The sequence below is a fragment of the Dendropsophus ebraccatus genome, chromosome 9 (assembly GCF_027789765.1).
Source record: "Dendropsophus ebraccatus isolate aDenEbr1 chromosome 9, aDenEbr1.pat, whole genome shotgun sequence".
In the NCBI taxonomy this organism is placed as follows: Eukaryota; Metazoa; Chordata; class Amphibia; order Anura; family Hylidae; genus Dendropsophus; species Dendropsophus ebraccatus.
In genome coordinates, this window is record NC_091462.1 from 32,426,547 (window position 1) to 32,454,215 (window position 27,669).

Below are 27,669 nucleotides of genomic sequence, written 5' to 3' on the forward strand. Positions count from 1 at the left end.
GCATAGAATGGATCCCTCATCAGCCCAATGTCCCATCGAGAGCTGCATCTCTCCACTCAAACACTATAGAGAACACGTGGCAGTGCATAGTGTTATTGACCCTTTAAAAGTAGTAAAGTGCAGGAACTAGGATATAGAATGGCTTCCTGTTCTGGAATCCTGCACATAAATCCAGCTTTTCAGATGAGTTGATAGATTTCCAGCTACTAAGTGCAGCATCTTGCGACGTGAGACTCAGACGGTTTCTTTTCTTGGTGATAGCTCCTTGTGCACAGCCATGTCTTCTCTTCTGTTTACAAACAGCATTGTTTCTGTAAAGTCCTGCCTGGAACTAATTATATTTCCCGAGCCTTGGCAGCTTTCTCTATGCCTGTGCAGCACTTCTTTTACTAGTTTTATATCTTTCTTCTACTGCTGTGTTCCGTCTAAGTGCTTCTGATTTAATGCATAGAAATCTGTTGGGGAAATAAAAGTTTTTGCATCCGAGAATATAATGCTGGATGGAAACAGATAACTGATTTCAGGGGGCCAGCCAAAGATAACTCTGTCAGCTGCCAGCTAAAGCGCTCAACACAGTGACATTCTAGGTGCATTGCTCCCTGGGAAATACGTTTTTTTTCCTCCTGTAGTTACATTGACTTATATGGCCACTTAATATGGTGGTTTTGGGGGTTTCCCTACAGGAGCCACCTCTTGGCTGGGCCCTTCTCGGATGGAAATCTGGTTAGTCCTGTGTTTTGAGACTCTTTAGTGAGGCTCCACAGGCTCTTTTTTTGCATGTTCGTATTTCCCAGGGAGCAAGTGTTGATGGTGTTGATGAGTGTTTAGCCGGCAGCCAACAGTGTTATGACTGGTCTCCCTGAGATCAGTAATCTGTTTACCATAGGTCTTTACTTGGCATTGCTCCCACCTAGCCAGAATCCTGCTCTAACTGATGAGGAGCAACACCCCAAAACACCTGTATGTGGATGGATACCGGGCCTTGGTTTTTCCCTTGTCATTACATTAACTTATAGGGCCACTTAATATGGTGGTTTCGGTGGTTTCCCTACACGAGCCACCTCTTGGGTGGGTCCTTCCCGGAGGGATATCTGGCTAGTCCTGTGTTTTGAGCCTCTTTAGTAAGGCTCTTTTTTGCAAGTGCTGGATAGAGGCACCTTACAGCGGCACGCACAATGCCTACCACTGTTTTTTAAGTATCTGTTGCATACAGTGGGATAACACATACAGTACATGTTATTCGACAAAATTTCATAACAAAATAGAAAAAAATTGTTCTGCACTATGCCTCAAGCGTCAAGCATGGGGCAATTGGGGCATAGTGGAAAGTGGATGTTGTTTTGCATCAAGTGGTGTGGGAAATGTGCCAAACTTTTTCCAATTCATGCCGCGCCAGAACAGCCTGTGCCAGACTGCATTGGTAAAAAAAAAAAAAAAAAAAAAAAAAAGGTCTAATGTCCATTTGACCATTTGTCAATGATAAGAAATGTTGGCTTATTGGCTTTGTTGCCAAAGACTATATAAAGACCATGTCTACTTCTTCCACAGGAAATCTGGCTCAGTCAAGAGCACGAGTGACAGCAGCTTCTAGATCTCTACCTCCCCAGCTCAACGCTGGACGTATTAAGGTGAGTATCTGTATGGAGTAAGAAGATGAAGAAGGTGAAACCCAAGATTTTGCACAGTAAAACTTTACAAAAAGAGACCCCTGAATGTATAGAAGACATTCCATATGGATGAATGCAGCCCTAGGGCTGTCTGGAAAACATGGATACACTCATAAGTCTCCTATGGCTATATCCATGTTTTCCCGGCCACCGTAGGGCTGCATTCATCTTGCTTACCAGTATAAGGAAAGCTTCTTATAATTGCATCTACTGTTCTCGTCTGATCCATATGATTCCATAAGTGGAATTCCTGAGACGTGATCATTGAGGGCTTTACATCCTACTGTATGATGACTGATATTCTCTACTGTGCTTCAATTAGGTAGACACAATGGAAATGATGAGACATCCGGAAGAAACAACTAACATGAAGAGACAGACGGTGGCTTCTTACTTTAGGGTGGGTGGACTTTACTTGGACTGGTGGGTGGGTGGACTGTAACTAATGATTCCATGTATTCCTATAGAATAGCGAATGATGTTAGTGAATGAATCTACTGAACAGTCAAACCATAGTATTCCATTATAGTATACTATAGACCAGGAATGGGGAACCTTAAGTCCTCCAGCTGTTGCAAAACTACAATCCCCATCATGCCTGGACAGTTAAAATCAGAGTTACATTATGAAATGTTACTGACTGTAGCCCACCGCTCCTTCAATCTGCTGATCAGTGGGAGAGTTTGTTCTTATCTGATTTTACATTGACCCCTCCTTATTATAGTCATGGAAAACTCCTTTAGGGTGCCTTCACACCTACCGACTTGCAGCGTGTATGTAATGACAGTGATCTGCCAGGACCTAGCCAACTTGCAGCGCTATTAACGCTGCGAGTCGGTAGGTGTGAAGGCACCCTTAGGGTACGTTCACACTTACCGGATCCGCAGCAGATCCACAGCAGATTTTATTTAAATAACTGAACACAGCATCAAATCTGCACCATCAAATCTGCTGCGGATCTGCCGCAGATCTGCTGCGGATGCTGTAGGTGTGAACGCACCATTAAAAGTACCCAAATTAATTTTTTGCAACCCTTTTTTTTTTTTTTTTTTTTTAGAAGAATGTTATTTATACGTACAGTTCACAAGGAAACTATCAGCACGTTTGTGCATACGAACCTGCCAATATCTCCCAGTAGCCGCATACCTCCTCAAAACAAAAATATGTAAATTAGTTCCTTTGTGTTTTCCTCGGACCCTCAGTGCACCATTCCGCCCAACCGCATTCTCCAGTGCTCACGCCTACTTATGCATATTCACTAATGCATAAGTCTTCTCTCCTTCATGCACTTCTGCGAATGCGCCGTTCACGAAGTAAGACTTGCCCGCTAATGCATTCTTGAATAAGTAGGCATGAGCATCGGAGATGGCAGACTGATGGTATAATGCACTGGGAGGCAGAAGAACGCCCCCAATGCTCCAAAGGAACTAGTTCATATATTTCTGTTGGCCAGAATTTCTAAAAAACTGTGGGACATACTGGGATAAGAAGAGTGGTGCTACTGGGAGATATTAGCAGGTTCATATGCACAATCCGGCTGATAGTTTCCCTTTATTGATATGATAGGGTTTGTCTGGTTGTATACATACAATATATATTTTTTTTATTTACAAGAACTTCACCTCCCTCCCGGTTCCTGATCTCTCTGTTCGGCTGTTACTTTGTCTCAACACATAGGAAATGGCTTGGAATGCCCAATCCTCCAATCATTGTGGCTGAGTCATTGCTGCAGCCAATGATTGGTGAGTGGACACTTCCTGTATGTTGGGATCAGGTACTGTGAAGCAGAGGTCAGCAGAGGCACAGCTTATGTCGAAAAAGGGGCTTAAAGGGGCTATCCAGGAATAGGAAAAACACAGCTACTTTAATGGACCTGAGCTGCTAAATTACACCCAAAGTGAGGACTGGAGCTATTTCTGGAAGAAAGCAGCCTGGATCACCCCTTTAAGTAAGGATTGCTCTTAATTTTTGACCGATTTGTTTCTTTTAATACAAAAATAAATTTTGCCAGACAATCCCTTTAAACAATATTGTACAATTTGTTATAGTATGCACTGTACGATTATATAATTTACATGTCATAACAATGGACTTTTCTCTTCTCTCTGGGTATAGTATTCCCTCATGGACTTGTTATCCAAAATGGTGGTGGGGCAGCCTCATTTTGTCCGCTGCATTAAGCCAAACGATGACCGAGAAGCAATGAAATTCTGTCGGGAAAGGGTGCTCATGCAGTTACGCTACACGGGGATCCTGGAAACCGTCAATATTCGACGACAAGGATATTCACATCGTATTTTATTTGAGGAATTCTTAAAAAGGTAAGAAATGCACTTGGAATATAGTAACTTTTAATTGTATTGTTTTTATATTTGCAGAACACACACTGAATCTGCTCAGCCACTCAGATCTGTTGCCATCAGTTGTCTTTATCTTTAATAATAGAATGGTGTCTATGGAGCCGGCAGAAAGGCGCGCGGCCGTGCGCGTGGACAGCCGACGGAATTCCGCGGAGTTTATCCGCGAGAATTCCGTAGTGAGAACCCACCTTAATGCATATTAGCTTTAAAGGGGTTATCCAGCAAAAATATTTTTCTTTCAAATAAACTGGTTTCAGACAATTATATACATTTGTAATTTACTTCTTAAAAATCTCAAATCTTATCAGCTGCTGTATGTCCTGCAGGAAGTGGTGTATTCTTTCCAGTCTGACACACTGCTCTCCTGCAAGAAAAGAAAAAAGAAAACAGCTCTTCCTGCAAGACATACAGCAGCTGATAAATATGGGAAGACTTGAGATTTTGAAATACAAGTAAATTACAAATCTATATAACTTTCTGAAACCAGTTGATTTGAAAGAAAAAGATTTTTGCTAGATAACCCCTTTAAAATAGATATAGCAACTCAGGAAGCAGTACTGCAGCTGCTGCACAATGAAGCAGAGCAAGCAGTGATAACGGTCAATCACCACTGTGCAGCAGCTGCTGTGCTTCTGACAGTGTACATGTAGAATATGTCCCAGCTAGACACCTTTTCATAAGCCCTTTTAGGATATATGATCATCATGTACTCAGATTGCCTCCATGCTGCTACTGGCCGCAACTACTGGATGTATTCTAATGTCAGGTAGTACCTCTTGTGATTTACCAATAATTAAAGACTACACCTTAAAGTGCCATATGGTAAGTCCAGATCCCATTTGTAATAAGGGCTCTCACACAGTAGCCACCACATATAAGGGCATTAAAGGGGTTATCCAACAAAAATCTTTTTCTTTCAAATGAAATGGTTTCAAAAAAGTTATATAGATTTGTAATTTAAAAATCTCAAGCTTTTCCATACTTATCAGCTGCTGTATGTCCTGCAGGAAATGTTGTTTTCTTTGCAGTCTGACACAGTGCTCTCTGCTGCCACCTCTGTCCATGACAGGAACTGTCCAGAGCAGGAGAGGTTTTCTATGGGGATTTGCTATTGCTCCTGACACTTCCTGTCTCGACATAGGAGTCAGCAGAGAGCACTGTGCCAGACTGGAAAGAAAACAACATTTCCTGCAGGACATACAGCAGCTGATAAGTATAGGAAGACTTGAGATTTTTAAATAGAAAATCTATAAAACTTTCTGAAACCAGTTCATTTGAAAGAAAAATATTTTTACTGGATAACCCCTTTAAGCATATACAGATAGATGTTCTCAGATGCAGCCTGTCCATGTAATAAAAGGATGGTCATTCATGTCAATGGTCGGCATGCAACTCTACATTTTCCGCTGCACGAATAATATATGACCAGCTGCAGGTCTGAAGGTAATCCATGGATTGCTGGGCCAACTTTAATATAAAAAGGGGGTTACTGAGATAAAACAATCCCTTTAAGATGTTGCTGTGTCTGCAATTATACCCTATGTGGGGTTTGTTAGCAGGTGAATAACAGACATAAAACAACCACCTAGGAGTAATAACAAAGGAGGCACAAGCCATCAGACCGAACTAATACCCAAAGTTAATTTTATCCCTGTCTGACAAACACGGATTCCCTTTATTTCTGCACCCGTCTGCACTAATAGTTTATGAAATACAATTGTCACATAAACATTGTCTATGGAAACCGGAGGAAACCTGCAAACTCATCTATTTTGTTTGTACAGGACTAAAAAAGGATCAAAGTAGCAATTAAGTTTCGGGCTTAGGGATCTTTCATATCCTCAGATTTACCATAAGGCTGTGACTCTTGTTCATTCTTGCCTAATGGGTTTTTGAATATGAACAAAGAAGTGTCAATCTGTTTAGCATTTGATCTGCTCTTCGGAATATTCGAGGAATTTCATGGATCACCGACTAATGTGTTTATCTATTCCCAATATTTCACTTAAAGAAACCTTTTCAAAGCTTTAATTATGGCTCTGAGCGGAGAAAATAATGTGTGCAAATTCAGCTAGGTCTTGTCAATGTCTCACAGCTCCAGATAGAGAATCTGAAGTCGGGGATAGCTGGGATAATTGTACGGGTTTTTTTTTATCCTGAGGATGACTACCGAATGTGATATACCTGCAAGGTCAGGACTAGTTTGATAGAAGATGAGCCCTTGGGCAATTGACAAGCCTTATGCATGGTACATATATAAAATAATAAAGCTATTCAAAAATTATACCAGCATACAGTAGATAAATAATAGTACCATATATTAGCGCTACAATATATTGACAACACAATACTGTAATTCAAAGTCCGAACCGTTGAGCAATCAGCAAAGTAAATCTCTAGCTTTAAATATACAAAATAATAAATAATGCTTTTCCTAAATTATACTAAATAATAATAATAATAATAATAATTATTATTATTATTTTAAATTATACCAATAAATAATAGTACCATATACCCTCTGTTCTGCATTGATCTATATGGCATTATTATATAAGTTGTACTGTATATGACTTTTTAGTTAAAGGAGAAGTCCGGCCACATCCTTTTTTTTTTTTTTTTTTTTTTTTAATGCAGCGGCTGGGGAGCATAAAAACCTATCTCAACTCACCTCTCCCCGTGTCTCTTCAGCACCGGATCGCCGCTCCGGGACCCCTCTCGGGGATACCAACCAGAGCTGACGTCACGACCCGGCTGATGGACTGGCTGCACAGCTGCTCATTGACTGGGGCGGGATGCTGCTGTAGTTACCGATTGGCTGAGCGGCCAGTCCATTACCGAGGATGGGCAATTTCCCCTAAGTTGTGATGATGTCACAACGCGGGGGAAAATGCCTTTCGGCGAGGGTCCCAGAGCTGGCCACGCGACACTTGTAGAGGTAAGTAAGGATCGGTTATTATGTTTCCTCCCTGCCCCTTTAAAAAAAAAGTACTTGGTCAGACTTCTCCTTTAAAAATATATTTTTTAAGAATTTTGATGATCTAATTTTCCTGAGATCTTGCAGTTTACATTCTGCCCACTAGGCCTAAACCTAAGCTGAGACGTCCTGTTCTGTAGAGACAGAAGTAAGCACAAACATTTTAGCCCGCCCTCCCTCCCTGTAGAATGGCCTATATAAAGGTCACTTAGCATGCCCAGAAACCTTTCTCATTCATCACAATGGGAAACATCCTGTCCATTGTAACCTATGGCCCATGCTGCTTACTGTACTTTTAGGAGAACAGATCTCCCTACAACAACCTGTTTACAGTCCAGTCAGCAACAGGTTAACGCTACAAGTGCTTCATAAAAACATAAAAATGTACAAGTACCCTAGATGGCCTATTCCCTGACTGCACAGACTGTTTTATCACTGGACTTTATTAACTTTTTAAATATTTAGATAATGTTCCTTTGCTTCGTGGTAGGACCATTATATTATTTTAATTTTCTTTGCAGGAGAGTATTTTATTTTTATGACTTTAGAACCTTATTTTAGAACAATTTATGTCGGTATTATTCTCATCTTATAGATATTATTACCTCGCATTCAAGGCTAATCAGAATCCTCCACCAACAAAAGAAAGTTGTGCTGCTATTCTAGAGAAAGCTAAACTTGAGAAGTGGGTTCTGGGAAGAACTAAGGTAAATCTGCAATTATATTTCTGTAAATTTAGGTTTCTACCTATCTGAGAAATGAAGGGGTGTCTGGGAAAATGGGTCAGAGTGACTCAAAAATAAAGTATACTCACCTCCCTGATTACCTGCCGCCTCTGTTTGTATAGTGTCCAAGTCCCCACCAGGATCACCAGGAAGCAATGGGTGGCAGGGACCTGGGCACCAATGGAATGGCAGTGATGTCCCAGATTGTACTGTCTCAAGCATGCTTTTTGCTTTACTCACCCCTAACAGGAAGTTGTATAGTCCTTTCAGTTTTGGTCTTGTGGTGTTTGGTGTTTCTCCTACATCCTGAGACGACTCTAACCCTGTCCCCTAAGTGAAGTCACCAGCTCTGACCAGCCCCCTACTGCCTACATCATCATTTCCCAGTCATAGGTGTGTATATATTTATTAGGACAGGAATGAGGTGTTTACCACATGCTGCCTTGTGCTGTACAATTCCAGAGGCAGAGGAGCAGATGGAATGAATACGGACTTGCTGGCTTTGTTAACAGACTGTTTTTAAGTCAAAGCCGGGAATGGATTTGAAAAGAGAAATCTCAGTCTTATCTTTACGACCTGTTCTCTGTTTATAATCCGTTCCTGACTTGAAATGTACATACAGTGATTCCCAGTTATCAATACATGTATTTATTGGCTAAAACAGAAACCAATAACACTCTAGTAAGTATGTAACAATGTATAATATTAACATAAATCCATACATATTAGGCTACGTTCACACGTAGCAAAACTAGCGGAATTGTCCTCCGTGGAATGCCGTTAGCCTCCCTCTCATAATGGGAGTCTATGGGAGGCGCATGCTGCTGCTCTCCCCAACCTGAAGAATGAACATGTTCATTCTTCAGCGCAGAGAGACGCTGTGAGAACAGCAGTGAGCGCCTCCCATAGACTCCTATAGACTAGAGGAATTCTGCTAGTTTTGCTACGTGTGAACGGGGCCTAACAATCAACAATAACATGAATATAACAATATACAACCCTCAGTACAAGGTAAAATCACTCCGCAATATTCTGTCCTACCCAGCCATCTAAACAGAACCCACACATGAACATACATTTCCTAAAGAAAGACTCTACCTGTCCTTATAGCTGTCTCTGACACTATGTGGGTTAAGGGGGTATTCTGGGGGGCAGTGCACAGTACAATGCCATACACTACAAGTACAGAGCATGTTCTTATAGGGTATGTTCACACACCAGAGATCTATTGCACATTTGCTGCCAGTTTTGACTTCCCTAGCATCAGATGTGCATTGTGTGAACATACTTTTTATTTTTTTTATTCTAGAAGCCGCTTATGCTATACTTAGTAATGTTCGTCATTTTCTGAATTTGCTAGGATCTAAAAATAAGAGATTTCGCCTTTTTAAAACAGTTCAACAATACTTTTACCTTTTATATAAAGTAAGTGAATTATTGCGGACAGCTTGGATCAGCCCATAACATTTGATGGATTGTCTATTAAGCAGTCAGTCAGGTGTCAGATGGCATTAACATTATTTTACTGATTTATAAAAAAAGACCTAATCTGCTTGGTTAAGGGTGAGGGTCACTTCCACTTTTATTGAATTAACCACTTGCCCTGGATTATTAACAGGTCAGCTGACGACTAGCTAATATCACACCCAACTCCATCTCAACCAAAGGACTCCCGGTGGGCATGAAATTACTCATTTGATTTGCTTGCAGAATACATCCCAGCTTTGTCTTAAAGGGGTTGTGTGAGATGGAAAAATAAAGGTTTAAAGTGTTTCTTTAATTTTAAAACATTTTTATAAACCTGCATGATTTTGTCAGATGAACCCTTTAGAGTGGTGACAAAGCGATGCTAGTGCTTTCACTGCTGTTTTGAGCCCCTGAGAGTCCTATTTTTTATTCATTACAATTCAGGGGTAGGGACTAGAGCAGGACTGTTTGCAAGAAGTGCTCAAACTTGGACTTACTCTCCCTTAAAGGGGTACTCCAGCCAAATGTAAAAATCCAGGATAGGTCGGGGGTGGTCAGGACATAATAATGAAGTTATACTTACCTGTCCCTGTGCCCCTACAGCCTAAGCAATATCAGTGTCTGCCTGCAATTTCCTGTTTCTCCCGGCTTCCTGTTTAATCACAACCCTGTGAGAACTATCCACCCAACAAATCAGTGACAACAGAGGTGTTCACTGACTGGCTGAGCAGGCATTTCTGAGCCATGTCGTGACATCACAGGTCTGGCGGGGGTCTGTAAGTGGTGGTGCTGCGAGGCACAGGGACAGGTAAGTAAGACTAATTTAAGACTAAGACTAATGTAAGACTAGTTTCCAAGAGAAGTTGCTTGAAATGGCAGTAACCCGTTTTAATATTTTACAAAACTATCACCACTTATTCATGGGCAGGGAACAGTACAAGGCTACAAAATAAGACAAATAGAAATACAGATTTTCTAATCTTACATCACTCCTTTAAGGAAAATTACCAGGACCCAGGATTGTTATTTCCTGGGGAATATATGGTAAGTATTTACTAAAACAGGTCAAGAAAGGCCACAGGCCCTATATAATGTTCATTCATCCTGGACTGACAAGGGCATTAATACCCCTTGTTATAAAACCCATCATCATTTTTTACCCTAGATGCTGTCATTAATTGGGCCCTGTCATTGCCAATAAATAATGTAAAATCAGCAGGGGAGGCGGTATATTACATCTTTGTAATTTACTACATTTATTTTACTGCCTGTTTTCTGTACAAAATACAATGACATTGATTCGGCCACTAGGTGTCTCACTTACTGGAAAACTGCAATTGAGGCTCTGTTGCTAAGGCCATTTGGTCTTTAGTAACAGGAGAAAAGAGACTAAATGCAGGAAGTGATGTCACTTATCCCTCTGCACAGACTGGCCCAGTGAAGATAAAAGCTGATTGGCCAGTGGTTGAACACACCGCTGTACACGCCCCTCTTCACTGCTGCAGCTAAGTAAACTAAATGATCTAAGGCATATGTCATTTATAATAAAAAAAAAAGAAGGCAGCCCACCAGCTCAGATTGAAATGCAGAAGCATGAGCAGCACAATGGGGTAGTAAATGGGCCTCTGGACCCGCAAAATTAATATCAGAACTAACAATATCAGCACTAACTATATATCTGCAGTTAAAATTTTTTAGATGTCATGACTAGTACACTTTAAAGCGAATGTACCACCAGGTACATTGCTTTGGTTTTTTTACATTAACATACTGGCACTGGTGCGAGGATGCGTGTGGCATGGTCCTTTTTTGAACCGATGCCCGGTTCCTGTGCACGGCTTCTAATGTAGCCGTGTCACAGAGGAGAGGAGGTTTCGTCACACTGGGGGCCGGCAGGTCAGTGCGTTTGGAAATAGACCGGACGCCGGTTCAAAAAAAGGATGCGCCACCAGCTTCCCCACATCAGCGCCAATCTATTAATGTAAAGAACACAAACCTGGTGGTACATTTGCTTTAACATACTTGGTATATTTATCATATCTATTTTAGGGTAAATTGGTAATTACAAGTAAAACTACACCATAGTAAATAGCAAAAGATTGTAAAAAAAACACAAAAAAATCAAAGGCCATGTAGTGTAACTAGTACATAATATACACAACCATAAGTCAACCTATACCTCACTTCACTTCCATCAGAATCAGTGACATGTTGCTTCAAGCTAGTTTCCTGGGTGTAGAATACGCATAATAGATCAATTACATGGATGTGACTACTAGAGAAGCAGCTATATGATTTGCTATAGGGCCTAGCTTATCGTATTATAATGTTGTATTTTACCAGCATATAAATTAGCTATATACTTATCATTTAGCAGGCAGTCCTTCAAATGAATCTACGTAAGCCAAATGAACAGGAAAAGCGTGACGGTAATAATTGTCTTTTCTGCTAAAGGTTTTCCTGAAATATTACCATGTGGAACAGCTAAACCTCTTACTGCGGGAAGTCATTGGACGGGTAGTAGTGATGCAGGCCTATACCAAAGGATGGCTTGGTGCAAGAAGATATAAGAAAGTTAAAGCAAGGCGGGAAAAGAGCGCTACCTGTATTCAGGCCGGTAACTATTAGCCCAGTGTATTTCTAGAATTAGTGGTTCTATGAACTGTATGGCTGCTTGGTTGGTGACTTCTGATTCATAATGTAGCTTCAGAACCTGAATGGAGTTTTTACAATTGATCACATACACGATCATATAGTCTTATCACCCCTACCTAGCTTATATATTCTGGTGTCAGATAAAATACACTCCATTCTATTGGCTTTAGTTATCACATACTTAGCTACAGGGTCGTTCCCAGGCTTTCTGCCGCCTGAGGCAAACCCGGGCTGCCGCCGCCCCCAGCCCACCGTGCGTTGATTGCAAACAACCCCAGCCCCCCCCCCCCCCCCGCGCGGCACTACACAACACTACACCCCACACACACACACACACACACACACGGCGCTCCACACCACAGCACTCCACACACCCCTCTAGCCGCTACACACTGCACCACTGCGCACCCGCTCCCCGGAACTTACCGGAGCACAGGGCAACACTGCTGGTACCTGGTGACCGCGGATGCGTAGCGCCGCAGCGGACGGCTGCGGCACACGCACGCGACCAATGAGGGAGAAGGCTGCTGGGCAACGTAGGACGGAGAACCCGGCAGTACGTGGGGATGCCGGGGAACGTGGGCGGCAGGATGTGCGGTGAGGCTGTGACTGCTGCTGTCATTTTAGCTAAGTTAAACTTAACTAAAATGACAGCGGTGAGGATCTTGCCGCCCCCTGCAGGGACGCAGAATCTGCCGCCTGAGGCGGAATACTCATTCCGCCTCATGGCAGAAGCGGGCCTGCTTAGCTATACCTAGAATTGTAAAGGCTAACATAAAGGCCATCATTTAAACGGTGCTGAGGTGCAGTTACCAGATGCAGCCACTATGTGGTGGACAGAGCCATCCGGCCATGACAGCCCCACTGAACAGCTGATTGACAGGTGTGTTGGTGTAAGCCTCATGTCAAAAAACCCCCAGTTAAATACAACATATCACCACATAGAATGTAAATTCATACATTTTGCAACTATACCCTAGGATGTTTAGTAATCTAATTCACTAGAGGAGATCCACAATAGTGGCTAGCTGCTATTACGTGTGTCTATAGCAGGGTACCAGTACCAATACAGTTGTGGGTGGCATTGTAAGGTCTGGAGTAAGGCCTAATCAGAATTTGTAGGGTCCCTGTAAGGGAACTCAGGACCTGGATGGAATATGGGGACAGACAGACAGCGTGAGCCCTAGCACTAGGCCCCCTAAGACTGTACCTACCTACTTGCCCAACCGACCCTAAGCAGTCAGCGACAACTGGACGACAGGACAAAAAAAACACAATAAAGAATAGCTATGCAGATACAGGTTAAACCGGAGATAGCAGAACAGTCCAAAAACAGAGGTTACAAGGTCAGGCAAAGAGTTTAGAATATCAAGCAATCCAGTACAAAATGCCAGCTTTAGCTACAAGAGACTATCGCAAGCTATGTCCAAAAGTACCAGTGGATTTCTTATGAGATACCAGAGTCTCGGTCCTGGGCATGATTGGACCAGCCCTCAGACATCAAGACTACACAGAGCACAGACTGGCAGGGAAGGGAGAGGACATGGACAAAAAAGCAGTTTCAGACATAGGCTATGTTCACACAACGTGAGAGACCCGCCGTTCTCTGCACGGATCATCCCGGCCGGTACTAATGATCTTTTGGCTGCAGGGTTCTGATGCGGGCACATCAGCGCGCGCTCGCATCAGAACCTCCCACAGCACACACTGAAGCAAGCGTCCGGAGCCGCTCGCTTCATCGTGTGAACTGACAGGGTTTCCTACGGCTGCAATTCATTGAATTGCGCCTGTAGAAAACTGACGTCAGTTATATGCGGCCTACGATGTGTATATGCTCCGGCCAGGATTCCACAGAAAATAAGGCTATGTCCACACCGCACAAAGTACAGCCGTTGTTGCCGATGGCAACAACGGCCGCACTTTTACATAGTGTGAACATAGCCATACTTTGCGAGCTGATGTCTGAACAGGCGTGGACATAACAGTCCCACAGCAAATAACAAAAAACTGAATGAATAACAAAAAATAAAGAATAGCACTGTATATCAGAGGATCTAGATGCATCAGTTCAGACCAGCTTTTTATTCCCTACAATTCCCTGTCTAAGTTCTTGCACCTGGCAGATGCTATGGCTCCTATGACTATAGTTACACACTTGGCCTGGAGCTACACAAGCCACATGAAGTTCAACAACAACATTGTGGTTACAGTGGTGATACCATGACTGTCCATACATAATAAATGCTTTGTTCATTTCAGCATGGAGAGGATATGATGGTCGAAAGAAATTCCAGGAAATAAGAAGTAGAAGAAATGACGCTGCTGTTGTTATTCAAGCAGGTAATACATTGTACACTACACATGGGACCACCCTCAACCTTTCTTGAATTATGTTAAGTTATACAATTTATCATGTTATCAGTTCAATATAATCTCATGCCATCCAGTAAAAAATGTAAAGGTTTAATGTATGTGTTCTTTTTAATACAGGGGTTCATGGGGGTGGATGTCTAAATGATTTCTGTCGAGGCATTGGTCATCCGTATAGTTTTTTCATATCTTAACTTCTTGCATCATTTGTAATATATTGGGTCTAAAGAAAAGTTAAACAGGTTTTTACCCTGTGTCTCACTTTTATAATAGGCGCTAAGGCAGGTGTAAAGGAGGTGAGGAACTAATACTTACCCTCCCTGGTGCATCCCTGTAACAGGGGGCCCCACTACAGTTCCTGGTTAGTGGTCGGAGTAAGACATGCACATCGGCCAGTCAGTAGCTGAGGTTGGACAACGGGTGAAGAACCCCTTTAAATGGCTTACCTCCCACACTTTTCTATGGCCTTCCCATTCTCCTACTGCAGCTGAGGTCCTGAGATTTGTGGAAAAGTTGGAAAGTCTAGACATTTGTAGTGATGCAGATCACGTTGTGAGCTTTTGTAGTTAGAAATTTTGAAGATCTGTAGAAGAAAGAACATTACTTTTTACCCTGTGCACTTTACAATAAGATTCAAAATATTTTTATTAGTACACAAGAAAGAATATAAACAACGAAAAGACATCAGGTCAAAATCTCGGTACTTAAATTTTTCATAAAACGGGTAACATCTGTGCAGTAACACATCATGAACTAGACCAAATGGTCTCAAACAGGGAAGGGGAACGGATAAGGAAAGGGGAACGGGAGCGGATAAGGAAAGGGGAACGGGACAGGGAAGGAAAAGAAGGATAAAGTGCAAGAGAGAGGAACATTTACGTAAAAGAGGGTACATGGCTGAGAAGCAGAAACATTGTAATAGAAAGAGAGAAGGCTACCCAGTAGCAGGGGCCATCACTCCATTGGGACCAGGGCCCGCCACCCATACCCCTAAGGCTGGCGTGGATTTAAAATTCGTCCACACATCCCACACAGTGGTGAACTTCCCATAAGGATTCTGTTCCTTTACTCTCAACTCCTCTATTCTCATCAGGAAGTTCAACACATTTTTCTGGATGGGGGACCGGGGATTTCCATAGTCTGGGGATCGGGGGAGGCCTTTTTAAAAAAAAACAATGTTCAAAACTGTGGCAGACTATATTAGCAGATTTCACAGTGGCAGGCTCACAGCTATTCAGAAGGTCCCCTAACAACATGGTTACCCATTAGCACCAATTGGACAGCTGAATCACCTCTGTCACTGAACTTTTTTTAATGCCGTGATTGCAATTAATTGTTGATTATTGAAGGAGTTAACTGACAGACATCAGCATGATCACTGATGTCCGTCTTTGACTTTAAGTGTTGGCTGCTGATAGTGGCTGGTACCCTCTGTCTATAAAGCACGCTTAGCCTATGAACTTCATAGGGTAATGGTTCCAGCATGCTATACATGTATGGTACTAAAGCAGACGTAAAGCAGGCGGCCATAGCATACATGTACGGCTAGTGTCACCAAAGGGTTTGGTGTTATCAAGACTATCCTTGTCCATATGCTTTTATGAATGTTATAGTATCCCCTAAAAGCTATAGCTGACTGTCAGCCAGTGGAAACAGCTCCTCTCTGGAGGACCTAGCCCAACCATGCATTACACATGGTCATTTATCAGAATAAGAAATATTACACAGACAATACTTTATAGGAACCAACAGCAATGTAGAATGACAATACTTTATAGGAACCTATAGCAAAGTAGAAGGATAAATGCTGTCATGTCCTGAACTTCAGTGTTGGAATAATACACCCAGTACATCGGTTTTCACAGTCTGATATTATCATAGTACGTTTGAAGCAGACAATGGCGTGAGTGATCAGACAGCCATGGTTGGTCTCTTGGTGTGTTGTGCGCGGTATCATCTGGTCGCACGCTTTCCTCTAACAGCGGGAACATTCTCAGAAATATTTAACGCAGTGTACGAGTCACTGAGCAGAAGGCTTCATTTACATATTATCATTTATTGCCCGAGAACCAGAATGTTACTCGGAGTTTGTCTTGTTAAGGAAGTGGATTTATGTATATCCGAAACAGTGCTCGAGTGTAGCCCAAAGCAATGTACTGTAAATGACAGTATCTTAAAAGGCAATGAAATGTTTTTTGTTAGGTGGATGTGGAGGAGCGTTCATGTAAAGCAGTGCATCACTTACACAGTGGGGAGAGATATAGGCACAACACTAACATAACCCGTGGTAATGACCAAGGGAAACTAACTACATCAGCAACGTACAGCCTGTCCTGTCCTGATAGTTACAATGCATCAGTGTAGAGAAAAGCCAACAGCATGGGAGATAGAACTGAACATAGAATTATAGTTGTGAAATAATTTAGGTTTTCTGGATGTAGACAAGAACATGTGAATTAAAGGAGAAGTCTGGCAATTTTTTAAAATCTGACAGGGAGGGGGAAATGGATTCCAAGTATAAAATTACTTCTCCCTGTGCCTGCGGTGAGTGGCAGGACCGTCCTCTGGACCCCCGCAGGGCTCCAGGATCACATCAAAACCCGGCCGATGGACTGGCCGCTCAGCCAATCAATGACAGGGGAGAGATGCCACTCCAGTCACTGATTGTATGAGCAGCCAGTCCATCAGCCGGGACAGGCCTTTTCCCCCAAGTGGTTGCATCATCACAACTCAGGGGAAAATGCCTTCTGGTAGGGGTCCCGAGGCCGATCCCACCACTCACCATGGGCACAGGGAGAGGTAATTCTGTACTTGTAATAATTTCCCCTCTGCCCCTGCTGGATTTTATAAATTGCTTGTCTTCTATAATTGAAAGGATGCAGAGATCTTGCAAATGGTTATAGGGAGAGAAGGATTGACCATGTATAATTTCAGATGCTGCAGTCCATAATACACCATCTCTAGAGATGTCTGGCAGCAGCTTACCCTTCCTTTTTCCATTGAGTTCAATACTAAAGCTTTACGAGTATTGAGATATTGGGAGATTAGGAACAAGTTTGGCTTAGGGCTGAACTGGGGTGTTGGGTCTCTGTACCCTTTAGGTCAGTGCTTCTCTATTACAGTCCTCATGGTCCACCAACTGGATATATCACCTGTAAAATACTAAAGGCCTTATTACGGGATGCGATTAAGCCGTATATGGCCGATTATTAATCGCTTCACGTAATAAAAGGCAAAGATCAGCTGACATCATAGTTGTCTTTTAATGTCTTTCAACGTGTTGGAAGACAAATGACCACGATAGGAACAATCTGCTGCAGTCGCTCCGCGCAATAGGCAGACCATTGCTATCTTCTATAGGCTGCCCAGACAATCTAATGATCGCCCGGGCTCGCTTGCTTTTGAGATCGGGTGTAATAGGTGCTTAGGGAAATCCTCAAAATATGGCCTGTTGGTGGGGCATGAGGACTGGAAAGTAGAAGCACTGCTCTAGGTCAACCTGAAGCTGTTGAAAATGTCAGTTCTCAGCATTCCTTGACAAAGAAAAAGCTTTGGCTGTTCAGGTTTGATGGGAATTGTAGTTTCGCGACAACTGGAGGGTCGTAGGTTTGACACCAGTGCTTCAGGTTTTTTCCTTTTATTCCACTCCAAGATACGGTAGTTGGCCTTCTGCTGCTAGAGGATACCAGGGAGCTTCCAAATTATAGACCTGGTGTTGACTGCAGCTGCTCCAGTGGACGGTGTGACACTAATGTAAGGTCAAGCAAGAAAGCATACTCAGCAGTCCGGATCAGTCATTAGACAGTCAATATGGTTGACAATGATTGGACACAGTCAGAATCACTAACAGGTTAGAGGGTGAAGGCAGGCAGCACAGGTTCTGGGTCAGCAATATAGGTCAGAGACAGGAGGGCTCAGGCAGAATCCAAAAGACACACATAGATCAGTAGCAGATGGACACTATGGACGCTGATGAACCGCAAACAATTCTCAGAAGTCAAGAAACAGCTTCATCACAGATCTGCATTACAGCTAGGATCAGAAGGGGACAGATCAGGTAAGATAAGGGTCTCTTTAAATATCAGCAAGAGCTCATGTACGCACCCTAAGGGCCAGTGTTAGAACAGCAGCCAAGGGAGTAGCATGGCAGAGACCAGGGAGAGCGAACTGGCCGCAGACTGGGAACCTGCAGTCAGTATAAGTGACAGGAGACAACCTGTGCAGTTAGACACTGTCGGTCAAACATTAGCTGACAGTTTACTGTATGAATGTGTATGGCCACCCTGGTGTCTAGGGTGATAAGGCTAGGTGATGTGATTTTATCTGCTTACACCGTACCTGTGGGACTACACCTATATATACAGGTATCTGAATCAGAAGATGATCAGGACGTGATCAGAGTGTGACAGAAAGATGGTCTGGAATAAAAGAAAAGAATGTGAACTCTCGCTCACAATGATCATTTCCAGGAACTCTGACGCATATGTTACGTTTGCTATACTTGAATACACTGCACATGAGTAATACCGCCCCATATTTTGTCTATAAAAGTTAACACAAAACAATAGGGGGCGCTTCCCCAACCTATGTTACTGATACGTGCATCAGCTGTCTGTGTCTGTGATTTTAAGTTGTAAGCAGAACTGCAGCTGCTAACTCTAATTAGGAACCATCCTATCCTGGAGAAAGTCTGGCTTCATAAAGTCAGACAAAACAAAAGTTAAACTTATCAAGGGGATAGGCTGCTCACTTAATTACCTGAGAGTCACTGCTGAGACCAGTCCTCCTCAGAAGTAGCGGCCAGAGCATTCAGCGGTGGACCTGAGGACGACAAAGGAGGACCCAGAGGGTTGATGTTGGTAAGTATTGGTTATTATTTTCTTTTCTGAGCCTCCCCTGATGTCATTTCTAATGCATGTAAGCATTTATAGACATTATATTTGGGGAAGCTGCCTATGTCCCTAGTGCTGTAGGTCCAGCAGCCTCTAGCAGAGCAAGTAGTGACAGCTTGCCCTACTGAATTGAAAAACTGCAAAACTGTTTTATTAGTTCACATTGGCGTCTCTTATATATTCGCATCCTGCACACATTTCGGTAAGATCATGTTTGTGTGGGAATACCCCTCTAATGTAACTGTAATTGTAGCTAATGTAAATGAACGGCACTACATTGTGACCCGCAAGCTACCGCGACTGCAACCAGAAATCCATCCAGGATGGTAGTGTCTGGTGCCATAACCAAAATCACCATATAATGTTTTTTTTTTTATTTGTATAGCGCACACTGATTCTGCAGCACTTCACCTATCTGTATGTCTTTGGGTGTGGGAGGAAACCCACGCAAACACGGAGAGAACATACAAACTCTTTGCAGATGTCCTTGATGGGATATGAACCCAGGGCTCGAGCCCTGCAAGTGCTAACCACTAAGCCACTGTGCTGCCTGCGATATAGGCCGATCCTAAATCTAATTAATGAAACTGAAAATAAATACCTGACACATTCCCCTTTAAACAGCATACAGTATTCCCAGTGGTCTCTACATGACCCATAGCTGACCTAAAATAGATCAGAAAATGGAAATTTAACATAATAACAGAAAAGTAAAAATTTTCTTATTGACATTTTTTCTCTCAGTACAAATGACACGGAATGGGCAGAACACCCGGCACATCCAGGACCATTCGGAGAATTTAGAAAACATTTGGCTTACATGTTTTTGCAGTCCCGCTCATATTGAAATTTGTTTCCCTTTCATCTCTTTCCCAGTAAAATCAGCAGTAGGGGCTTATCCTGTTAGCTTCCTTAGAACTTCCTTTTTAGAATTCCCAATCTATTGCCGCACATTCACATACCGGGAACAAGATGCCTTTTCATGCTGTCAACTTTTTTTTCATCTGAAATGTAAATTAATTCTTGCTAGTACGCCTCGACAGAGATCAAAGTGGGGGTATTAACCTTATTGGGCCTCCTCTCCACCGGAATCTACTGCCGAGGCGGGGAGGTTAGTGTTGGGGGGCAATGGTAATTGTTATCTATGGCAATTCTCCAAGAATGGGTCCAACGACAAGTCAGCATTTCAAAGCTCTTTTTTATTTTATTTTATTTTTTTACAATGATTTTATCATTTTTGCAAACTATGATGTTAAAAAAAAATTACGCGCCTGGATCTTATTTCATTTAAGAGAGTCTCTGTCTGATTGTACAATATTATCTAAGTGGTTTTGACAGCGATTGATCTTAGTCTGGTAGAAAACAGGAAAGCAGCCCCCTGATGGAAATCTCTTAACTTAAGAGATTGTTCTTTTTTTTTTTCTGCTGAGTCTTTGGGGGTATGGGAATTTGCATTTTAAAAATAAACAGACGCCTTTCAAATACATGAGCTGGTGGTCGAGAGATCTCAGTGGGCTTATGTACTGCACAACCCATTGATCAAGTGGAAGAGACAAGAAAGGCTTGAAAAAAATAATCTACTTGAAGTTACATTCCCTATGGGTATGGAAATATACATACAAATAGTGATATCTGATGTGCTGTGCTGTCAGATGGAATTTCACTGAATAGGAGCTGACAGTGGATGCTCCTCGGGCGCACTAGCATTTCCATAGAGAAAGCCCACCTACACACCTGCCGAGGTATCACCTAAGGACAGGAACATGTGGTAGGGAAATAGTTTGGTAAGAACTTACTATATGCCAAGTCAATGCACGTGTCAAGTATTTTTTTTTTTTCTATAATTTTTTTTTTTGTTTTCTATAGCATTTTCTAAATGTTTGCCCATTTTAGGCTATGTTCACACTCACACTGTATTCAGTGGCAAACTACGGCAGCTGTATTACATGTTCCTGCCAGTACTGCCATATTGGCTGCAGGAACATTATCTTTTTCCCATTTTCATTGCGGTCACATTTGGGTGTGCCTGCAATCTAGTTAAGCATTGAACATAATATAAGGTACGGCTGGCAGCCGGGCACAATAATTTAGTATGGCCGCTGTTTGCTGAACTTCGTCCATAGAAAATACATATGCTTAGTATTTTCTGCAGTTCACACTATGTATACATAGTATACACTATGGCCGTTGTATTGAAATCAATGCAAATGTATTAACTTCATTACCAACAGATGTTCTTTTCACTGAAATTAATACATTGTGTGAACATATCCTAATAGACGGAGGTCGGACCCACAGCAATCTCCTACTTTTCCCCAATCCTGTGGATAGGGGAAAAGTTTATTTTTCCTGGACAACCTCTTTTAATGTTGCTGGTAGAAGGATATGCAGCTTAGTGTTGCTAGGCACTAGTGATGAACATCAGAAAAGTGTGGCCAAACCCTCAGCATTCAACTCTTGGTTGCTGGAGAAGTTGTAGGCCGCCCTAGGGTGTCCTAAAAAACATTAAAACAGACATAGGGGGAGATTTATCAAGCATGGTGTAACTAGAAACTGGCTCAGTTGCCCCTAGCAACCAATCAGATTCCACCTTTCATTTACCAAAGAGTCTGTGAGGAATAAAAGGTGGAATCTGATTGGTTGCTAGGGGCAACTGAGCCAGTTCCACTTTACACCATGTTTGATTAATCTCCCCCATAGGCTGTATGTATCCTTGTTTTCCTGGCAGCCCTAGGGTGGCATCCAGTTTCTCCAGACGCTGGGTGTTGAATGCTGAGGGTTCGGGGTTTGGCCATGCAGCCAAACCTGTGTACTTTTCTGATGTTCACTCATCACTACTAGACACCTCTTCAGGTCATGCCAGAGCATCTCAATAAGATAGAAGGGGTATTTTGGCCATAGACCAAAAATTGTTATTGTGCCAGGCCCCATACATAATAAGCATACTTACTAGCCCCAGTCCCCCTCTGCTCTCCTGCAACTCCTGATCAGCTCTCTCTTTTTCCTGCTTCCTGTGTACTCTGCCGCAAGACCTGCTGACCGATAGTTGATTGAGACATCACAGCACTGTGGCTAGTGATGGGCTAAGACAGCAGGTCCTGCTCCTGAGCGCTGGTCTATGAGGCATGAAGAAGAAAGATCATACGTCTAACCAGAGCTGAACAGTGGAGAACCTGGACTGGTTATGTTTTTCTGTCTTGAAAGGGGGCAATATTCAGGTTTAGCCAAGGACTGAAATATCCTATTAGGATCTGGACTTTGCCATTGCAAACAATAAATCCTTTTTTCCCACAATCTGTAGTTGTTACATTGGTGTGTTTTAGGTCATTGCAATCTAAAAGATATAGGAGATGCACAACCCTGAGTACGGAGTGGGTGCACAGTGCCAAGTAAATTACACATCTATATAAGGCTATGTTCACTCTACGTATATGTCCGGCCGTAGTTCGTAAGCGGCCAGACATGTGCGGCTGAAACTACGGCCGTGGGAAAAATAGACATGCGGCCGGATTGCGAACATGTGGGCGAACCGCGAACATACGCCCGTAGTACAGTTATGCTTCCCTAGCTTGTTTCGAAGCGATCTGAAACAGGTCATTTACTTGAAAATCTTCGCCCAGCCCAATAAAACACACTGAACCTTTTGGATCTAAAAGTCAAGTTCAATTTGGCTGAAATAAGTACTCCGTACGGGACCGCATTGTAATCCACGGCCGTGAGTTGGAACAGTTCTGGCCGCAAACAATGGTCTTGTTCATTTTTTACGGCGCCGTATACGATCCGGCCATAGGCTCATACGTAGTGTGCATTGTGCGGCCGTATATCGTATACTTTCCAGCGTACGCATCAATCTCTTAACTTCAGGCGTATATTCGCGGTTCGCACTACGGCCGGAAATATACGTAGTGTGAACATGGCCTTACTTTGTGAAAACAGTTGATTTGAAAGAAAAAGATTTATTGCAGTACCCCTGTAGGCTATGTTCACACAACGTATCTTTTTGTAAAAGTTCGGCCGTTATTGCAATCGGCAACAACGGCCATACTTTTTACAAAAAGACACGTTGCTTGGTTTTGTATTGCATCCCGGCCGGAGCGTATACACATAGTATACGCTCCGGCTGGGATCTCTTGTGACATGTCAGTTTTCTGCGGCCACAATTCATTGAATAGCGGCCATAGAAATCCATGTCAGTGCACACCATGAAGCGACTGGCCGCTTGCTTTATAGTGTGCAGTGAGGAGTTCTGATGCAGGCGCGCACGGAAGCGCGGAACCCTGTGGCCGAAAAGATCATCCGGCCGGTACTGCAGTACCTTTCTTAGAGACCGGTCACTCCATGACCCAGGCGGGTCACAGAACGGCCAGTCTCTTACGCCATGTGAACATGGCCTTAAGATGTATTTACATGCAAAGTCATGGATGTGCGACATCAATGGCCTAGTTCAGGGCCAGTGAGGTCCTTGTACAACTTCCCCTCACACACAGGCTATACTTGTTAGTGCTCCTAGTGTTTTGCCAATAAATTTATGTTTTATCAAATTTTATTAAACATATGTTCGGATGTGTATCTAAAGAAGGCTTCAAATTAAGATAGTAAAATAGGGGGCGTGACCGGAAGTCGATGGGAGCAGACGTCTGAGCCTGAGCTCCGCTGACCGCTGCCGTTATATAGCGGTTTCCACTTACCGTACACCGCACCGAACCCTGCCATTATGGTGCAGAAGCGTTCCCAGAAGTCCACGGCCAAATCTGGAACCGGGGCTGCCGCCCGTGCCGGCCCGCTGGACTCCTTCCTGCACGCCACATCGCAGCCTGACGGAACCAAGATGGCGCCGGCTGCGACCAGAAGAACGCGCAGGGCCTCAGACCCGGGCTCTCCGTTCCTGGATGCCCTGCAGCATTCCTCCGCCCGTTCTCCGTCCACCCGACATCGCTCACAACAACAGCCAGAGGAGCGAACCCCCCCGCCGAGACCCCAGGTTAGTGGGCTGCAGCCTACCGCAACCCCGTTTCGGCCTGCCGGGCGGGCGCATGAGGGAGATGGCGGGACCCGCTCTGCAGATACGCAGCCACACTCCCCATCCCTACACTCTGAGGAGGACGTGCTGGATGACGGGGGGGAGGGACCAGCTGGGGACCCCTCACCACCTCTGCCGCAAAGACCCGGCAATCGCCAAAATATACGGCCGCAGACCGCGCCAGCTGCACATGAACCTGACAGTAATAGAGGGGCTGGAGAGTGGTGGTCCTCCCAATCTACATCTTCGGAGTGTGAGGCCCCACAAGATGACAGATGGACCCACTTTCTCCACAATATCCCCACCAAAGAGGACTTCAGATCCCTCATATCAGAAATGAAAGGTGCCTTCAAGTCTGAAATCGCGACTATCCGCCATGATTTGCGCTCCATGCAGCACCGTATGGAAACACTAGAGGAGGACCATGACCATACTCGCACTTATATACAGGATTTACACTCCACCATCTCTACCCAACACGCAGCTATGTGCGAGTACCAGAGACACCTTGAGGACATTGATAACCGTGGCCGGAGACACAATGTTCGTATCCGGGGGCTCCCTGAAGCCACCCGTGACAACGACCTCAAATGTACAGTAGAGGCCATATTTAATCAGATTCTTGACGCCCCGGCGACCCATAAGGTTCAACTGGATAGAGCACATCGGGCCCTGCGCCCCAAAGAGGCCTCTTCCTTGCCCAGAGATGTCATCTGCTGCGTCACAGACTATTCCCTGAAGGAATCTATCATGACCAAAGCCCGTGAGAAGCGGAACATCGACTTTGACGGGGCACCCCTGCAGATACTACCGGATCTCTCCTGGGTGACCCTTCAAAAGAGGAGGAAACTTCGCCCATTGCTCCAAACCCTGCAGGGACTGAACATTCCGTACAGATGGGGTTTCCCGTTCAGCCTCACGGCGAGACGGGACGGGAGATCTGCCACACTCCGGGTCGCAGGGGACCTCGAGGGGTTCTGTGCCGCCATGGACATTGATGTCCCACGCCTCCTACCCTGGGAGCTGACCCCCCCACCCCCCCCTCCCCCACCCGTGTGGACCCCTGTCACTGGCCACAGGAAAAGGTCGGCCCAAGGGTCTTCCTCCAACCAGCGGAAGCCCCCTAATAACCCGCGCCCTACCTGAGACCCGTTGGCCTCTGAGTGTTGGCCCGGAGGGTTCCCGGGGTGTTTCTCCCGCCTCCTCCCTAATGGGTTCGGTGCTACCTTCCAACCACATGCTACCGCATAGTCCTTTCTGATACCGTCGGCAGCGGCGCTGACCTCTGCACTAAATGTTCCCCACCGCTCTATCTCTGTGTGTGATAGGGCTAATTCAACCCCCTTGTTCTTTTCTACTTGTCCTCCTGACTCTGCTCCGTCCACTTCTGTCACTTCTCCCCCTCTGTCTGCTGAACCTCCCTTTGTCCCCCCTCCTGGGGACTACTAGTTGTCCTTTGAACCCTGGGATGTCATCCCCCCTGGATGGCAGTCTTCCTCAGCAGCTACTGGGGATCGGCAGGTTCCTGCCCCGGTATGATCGGCGTGTTTGCCGTAGTTTTCTTTCAGTTTTGTTTTTGTTTCTGTGTTTAATGTCTGTTGTGTTTAATCCCCCCGTTTTGTCTGTTCCCTTTGTGTTCCCTTTATGTTTGCAGGAGCCGTTCTGTTGCTGTGACCGGTGGTGTATTGTGAGTAGCAGCCTGGCCGACCTACGCCCGTCTCGCCTACTAAATTATCTCCGCTTTTTTGACCAGGAGGGGGGCTCGCTGGGACTCCCATCTCCTCCAGCTTCAGCTCTGTATCCAGAGCCCAGGTACTTCCCTATTACACAGTTCATCACCCTGACACATCATGGTGCGTTTTGTTAGCTTTAATGTTAAGGGTCTTAACTCTGACCTAAAACGGAGGCTCCTTCTACGTGAGCTTCAGCAGCTACGTGCAGACATTGCCTTTATCCAGGAAACGCACCATGATGCATCAGGTACATTTCGATTCGCCCTCCGGAAATATCCTACAGTTTACTCAGCAGTGAAAGATAAAAAGAGGGCGGGTGTTGCTATCATGATAGGCTCACACTGCCCGCTCCATGTAGATTCCACTGACATAGATCCCCAAGGCCGCTACGTCATTCTTACTGGCAGACTGGAAGGTGTCCAGGTCACGTTGTGCAATGTCTACTCCCCGAATGACGGACAGATGCGCTTTCTCACCCAGGTCTTCGCCAAGCTGGCCCGCCTCCCTCCATCTCTAGTACTAATTGGCGGAGACTTTAATATTCCACCTTCTGAAACCTGGGACTGGCACGCTATCTCTGCCCGTTCCCCCCCCAAACACACAGTACAGCTCTCCCTAGCCTTTCGTAAACTGATTAGGCAACACCAACTCTTTGATCTCTGGAGGACTAGTCACCCTAAAGACAAGGCTTATACATTCTATTCACACCCGCATTCCACCCATACCCGTATAGACCTATTTCTGGGCAACATCCTGGGCCTGCGTTCTCTCTCATGTGCCGAGACCCATTCTATTACGTGGTCAGACCATGCCCCGATATCTCTGGACGTCGCCCTGTCTACCGGTGCTCGTAGGGTCTGCCACTGGCGCCTCAACGAGATGCTGTTGAAAACTCCCCCACACAGGGAAACCTTGGCTGCGGGTTTGAAAGAATATTTTAGACTGAATCTGGGGAGCGTATCCTCTCCCTCTACGCTTTGGGAAGCGCATAAATCGGTTTTTAGGGGAAATTGTATTGCACTTTCCTCTAGATTGAAAAAAGACGCTCAGGCCCGTATAGCTGCCCTCACTCGTCAATTACACATAAAGGAAGCCCGCATGTCTAGTCACCCCTCCGTCCCTCTCCTTAGAGAAATAGTAACACTGCGCAACTCACTGACGGATGAGGCGGTCTCCAGGGCCACCCGTTTGCTGTCCTTCACCAGGCATAAATATTATGACAAGGCTAATAAAGCCCACAAATTACTAGCCTCCCAATTGAGAGACCAGACTGTGAAAAACTCTCCGCACATGGTGAGGGATAGCTCGGGTGTCTTGTCATACGATCCCGCCCGGATAGCCTCAATTTTTTCCGAATACTACTCCTCCCTATACTCTCTCCCGGACTCCTTACCTAGGGATTCCGTAGAGAGAGACTGCCTCCTCCAGTCCTACCTAGCTGACTGCCACCTGCCCAGACTCTCGAGCGACGACCTAGCCATGCTTAACGGGTCCATCACAGCAGAAGAGATCACCGATGTCCTTAAGGACCTTCCCTCAGCTAAATCCCCGGGCCCCGATGGCCTTCCCTACACATATTACAAAACTTTCTCTGACATTTTACTTCCACACATGACCTCCTTGTTTAATGCTTTCCTTCAGGGTGAAGATAGGATCCCATCCCCTATGCTAGACTCATTTATTACTGTTATACCCAAATCCGAGAGGGACCCCTCTGACCCAGCCAGTTATAGACCAATATCCCTGTTAAACGCGGACTTCAAAATATTCACGAAAATTCTGGCGGTTAGGTTGGGGGTGCTC

General features: G+C 44.4%; 1 protein-coding gene across 1 annotated transcript in view; it reads left to right on the plus strand.

Annotated features, from left to right (window-relative positions):
- The window catches only part of MYO3B (myosin IIIB), a 279,760-nt gene that overhangs the window by 193,099 nt on the left and 58,992 nt on the right, over positions 1–27,669 (plus strand). The window contains exons 24-29 of the mRNA XM_069985142.1: positions 1,549–1,628; positions 1,990–2,067; positions 3,783–3,988; positions 7,600–7,711; positions 11,651–11,813; positions 14,111–14,191. Coding sequence (XP_069841243.1) covers positions 1,549–1,628; positions 1,990–2,067; positions 3,783–3,988; positions 7,600–7,711; positions 11,651–11,813; positions 14,111–14,191 — 720 coding nt within the window. The remainder of the gene's footprint in view (positions 1–1,548; positions 1,629–1,989; positions 2,068–3,782; positions 3,989–7,599; positions 7,712–11,650; positions 11,814–14,110; positions 14,192–27,669) is intronic.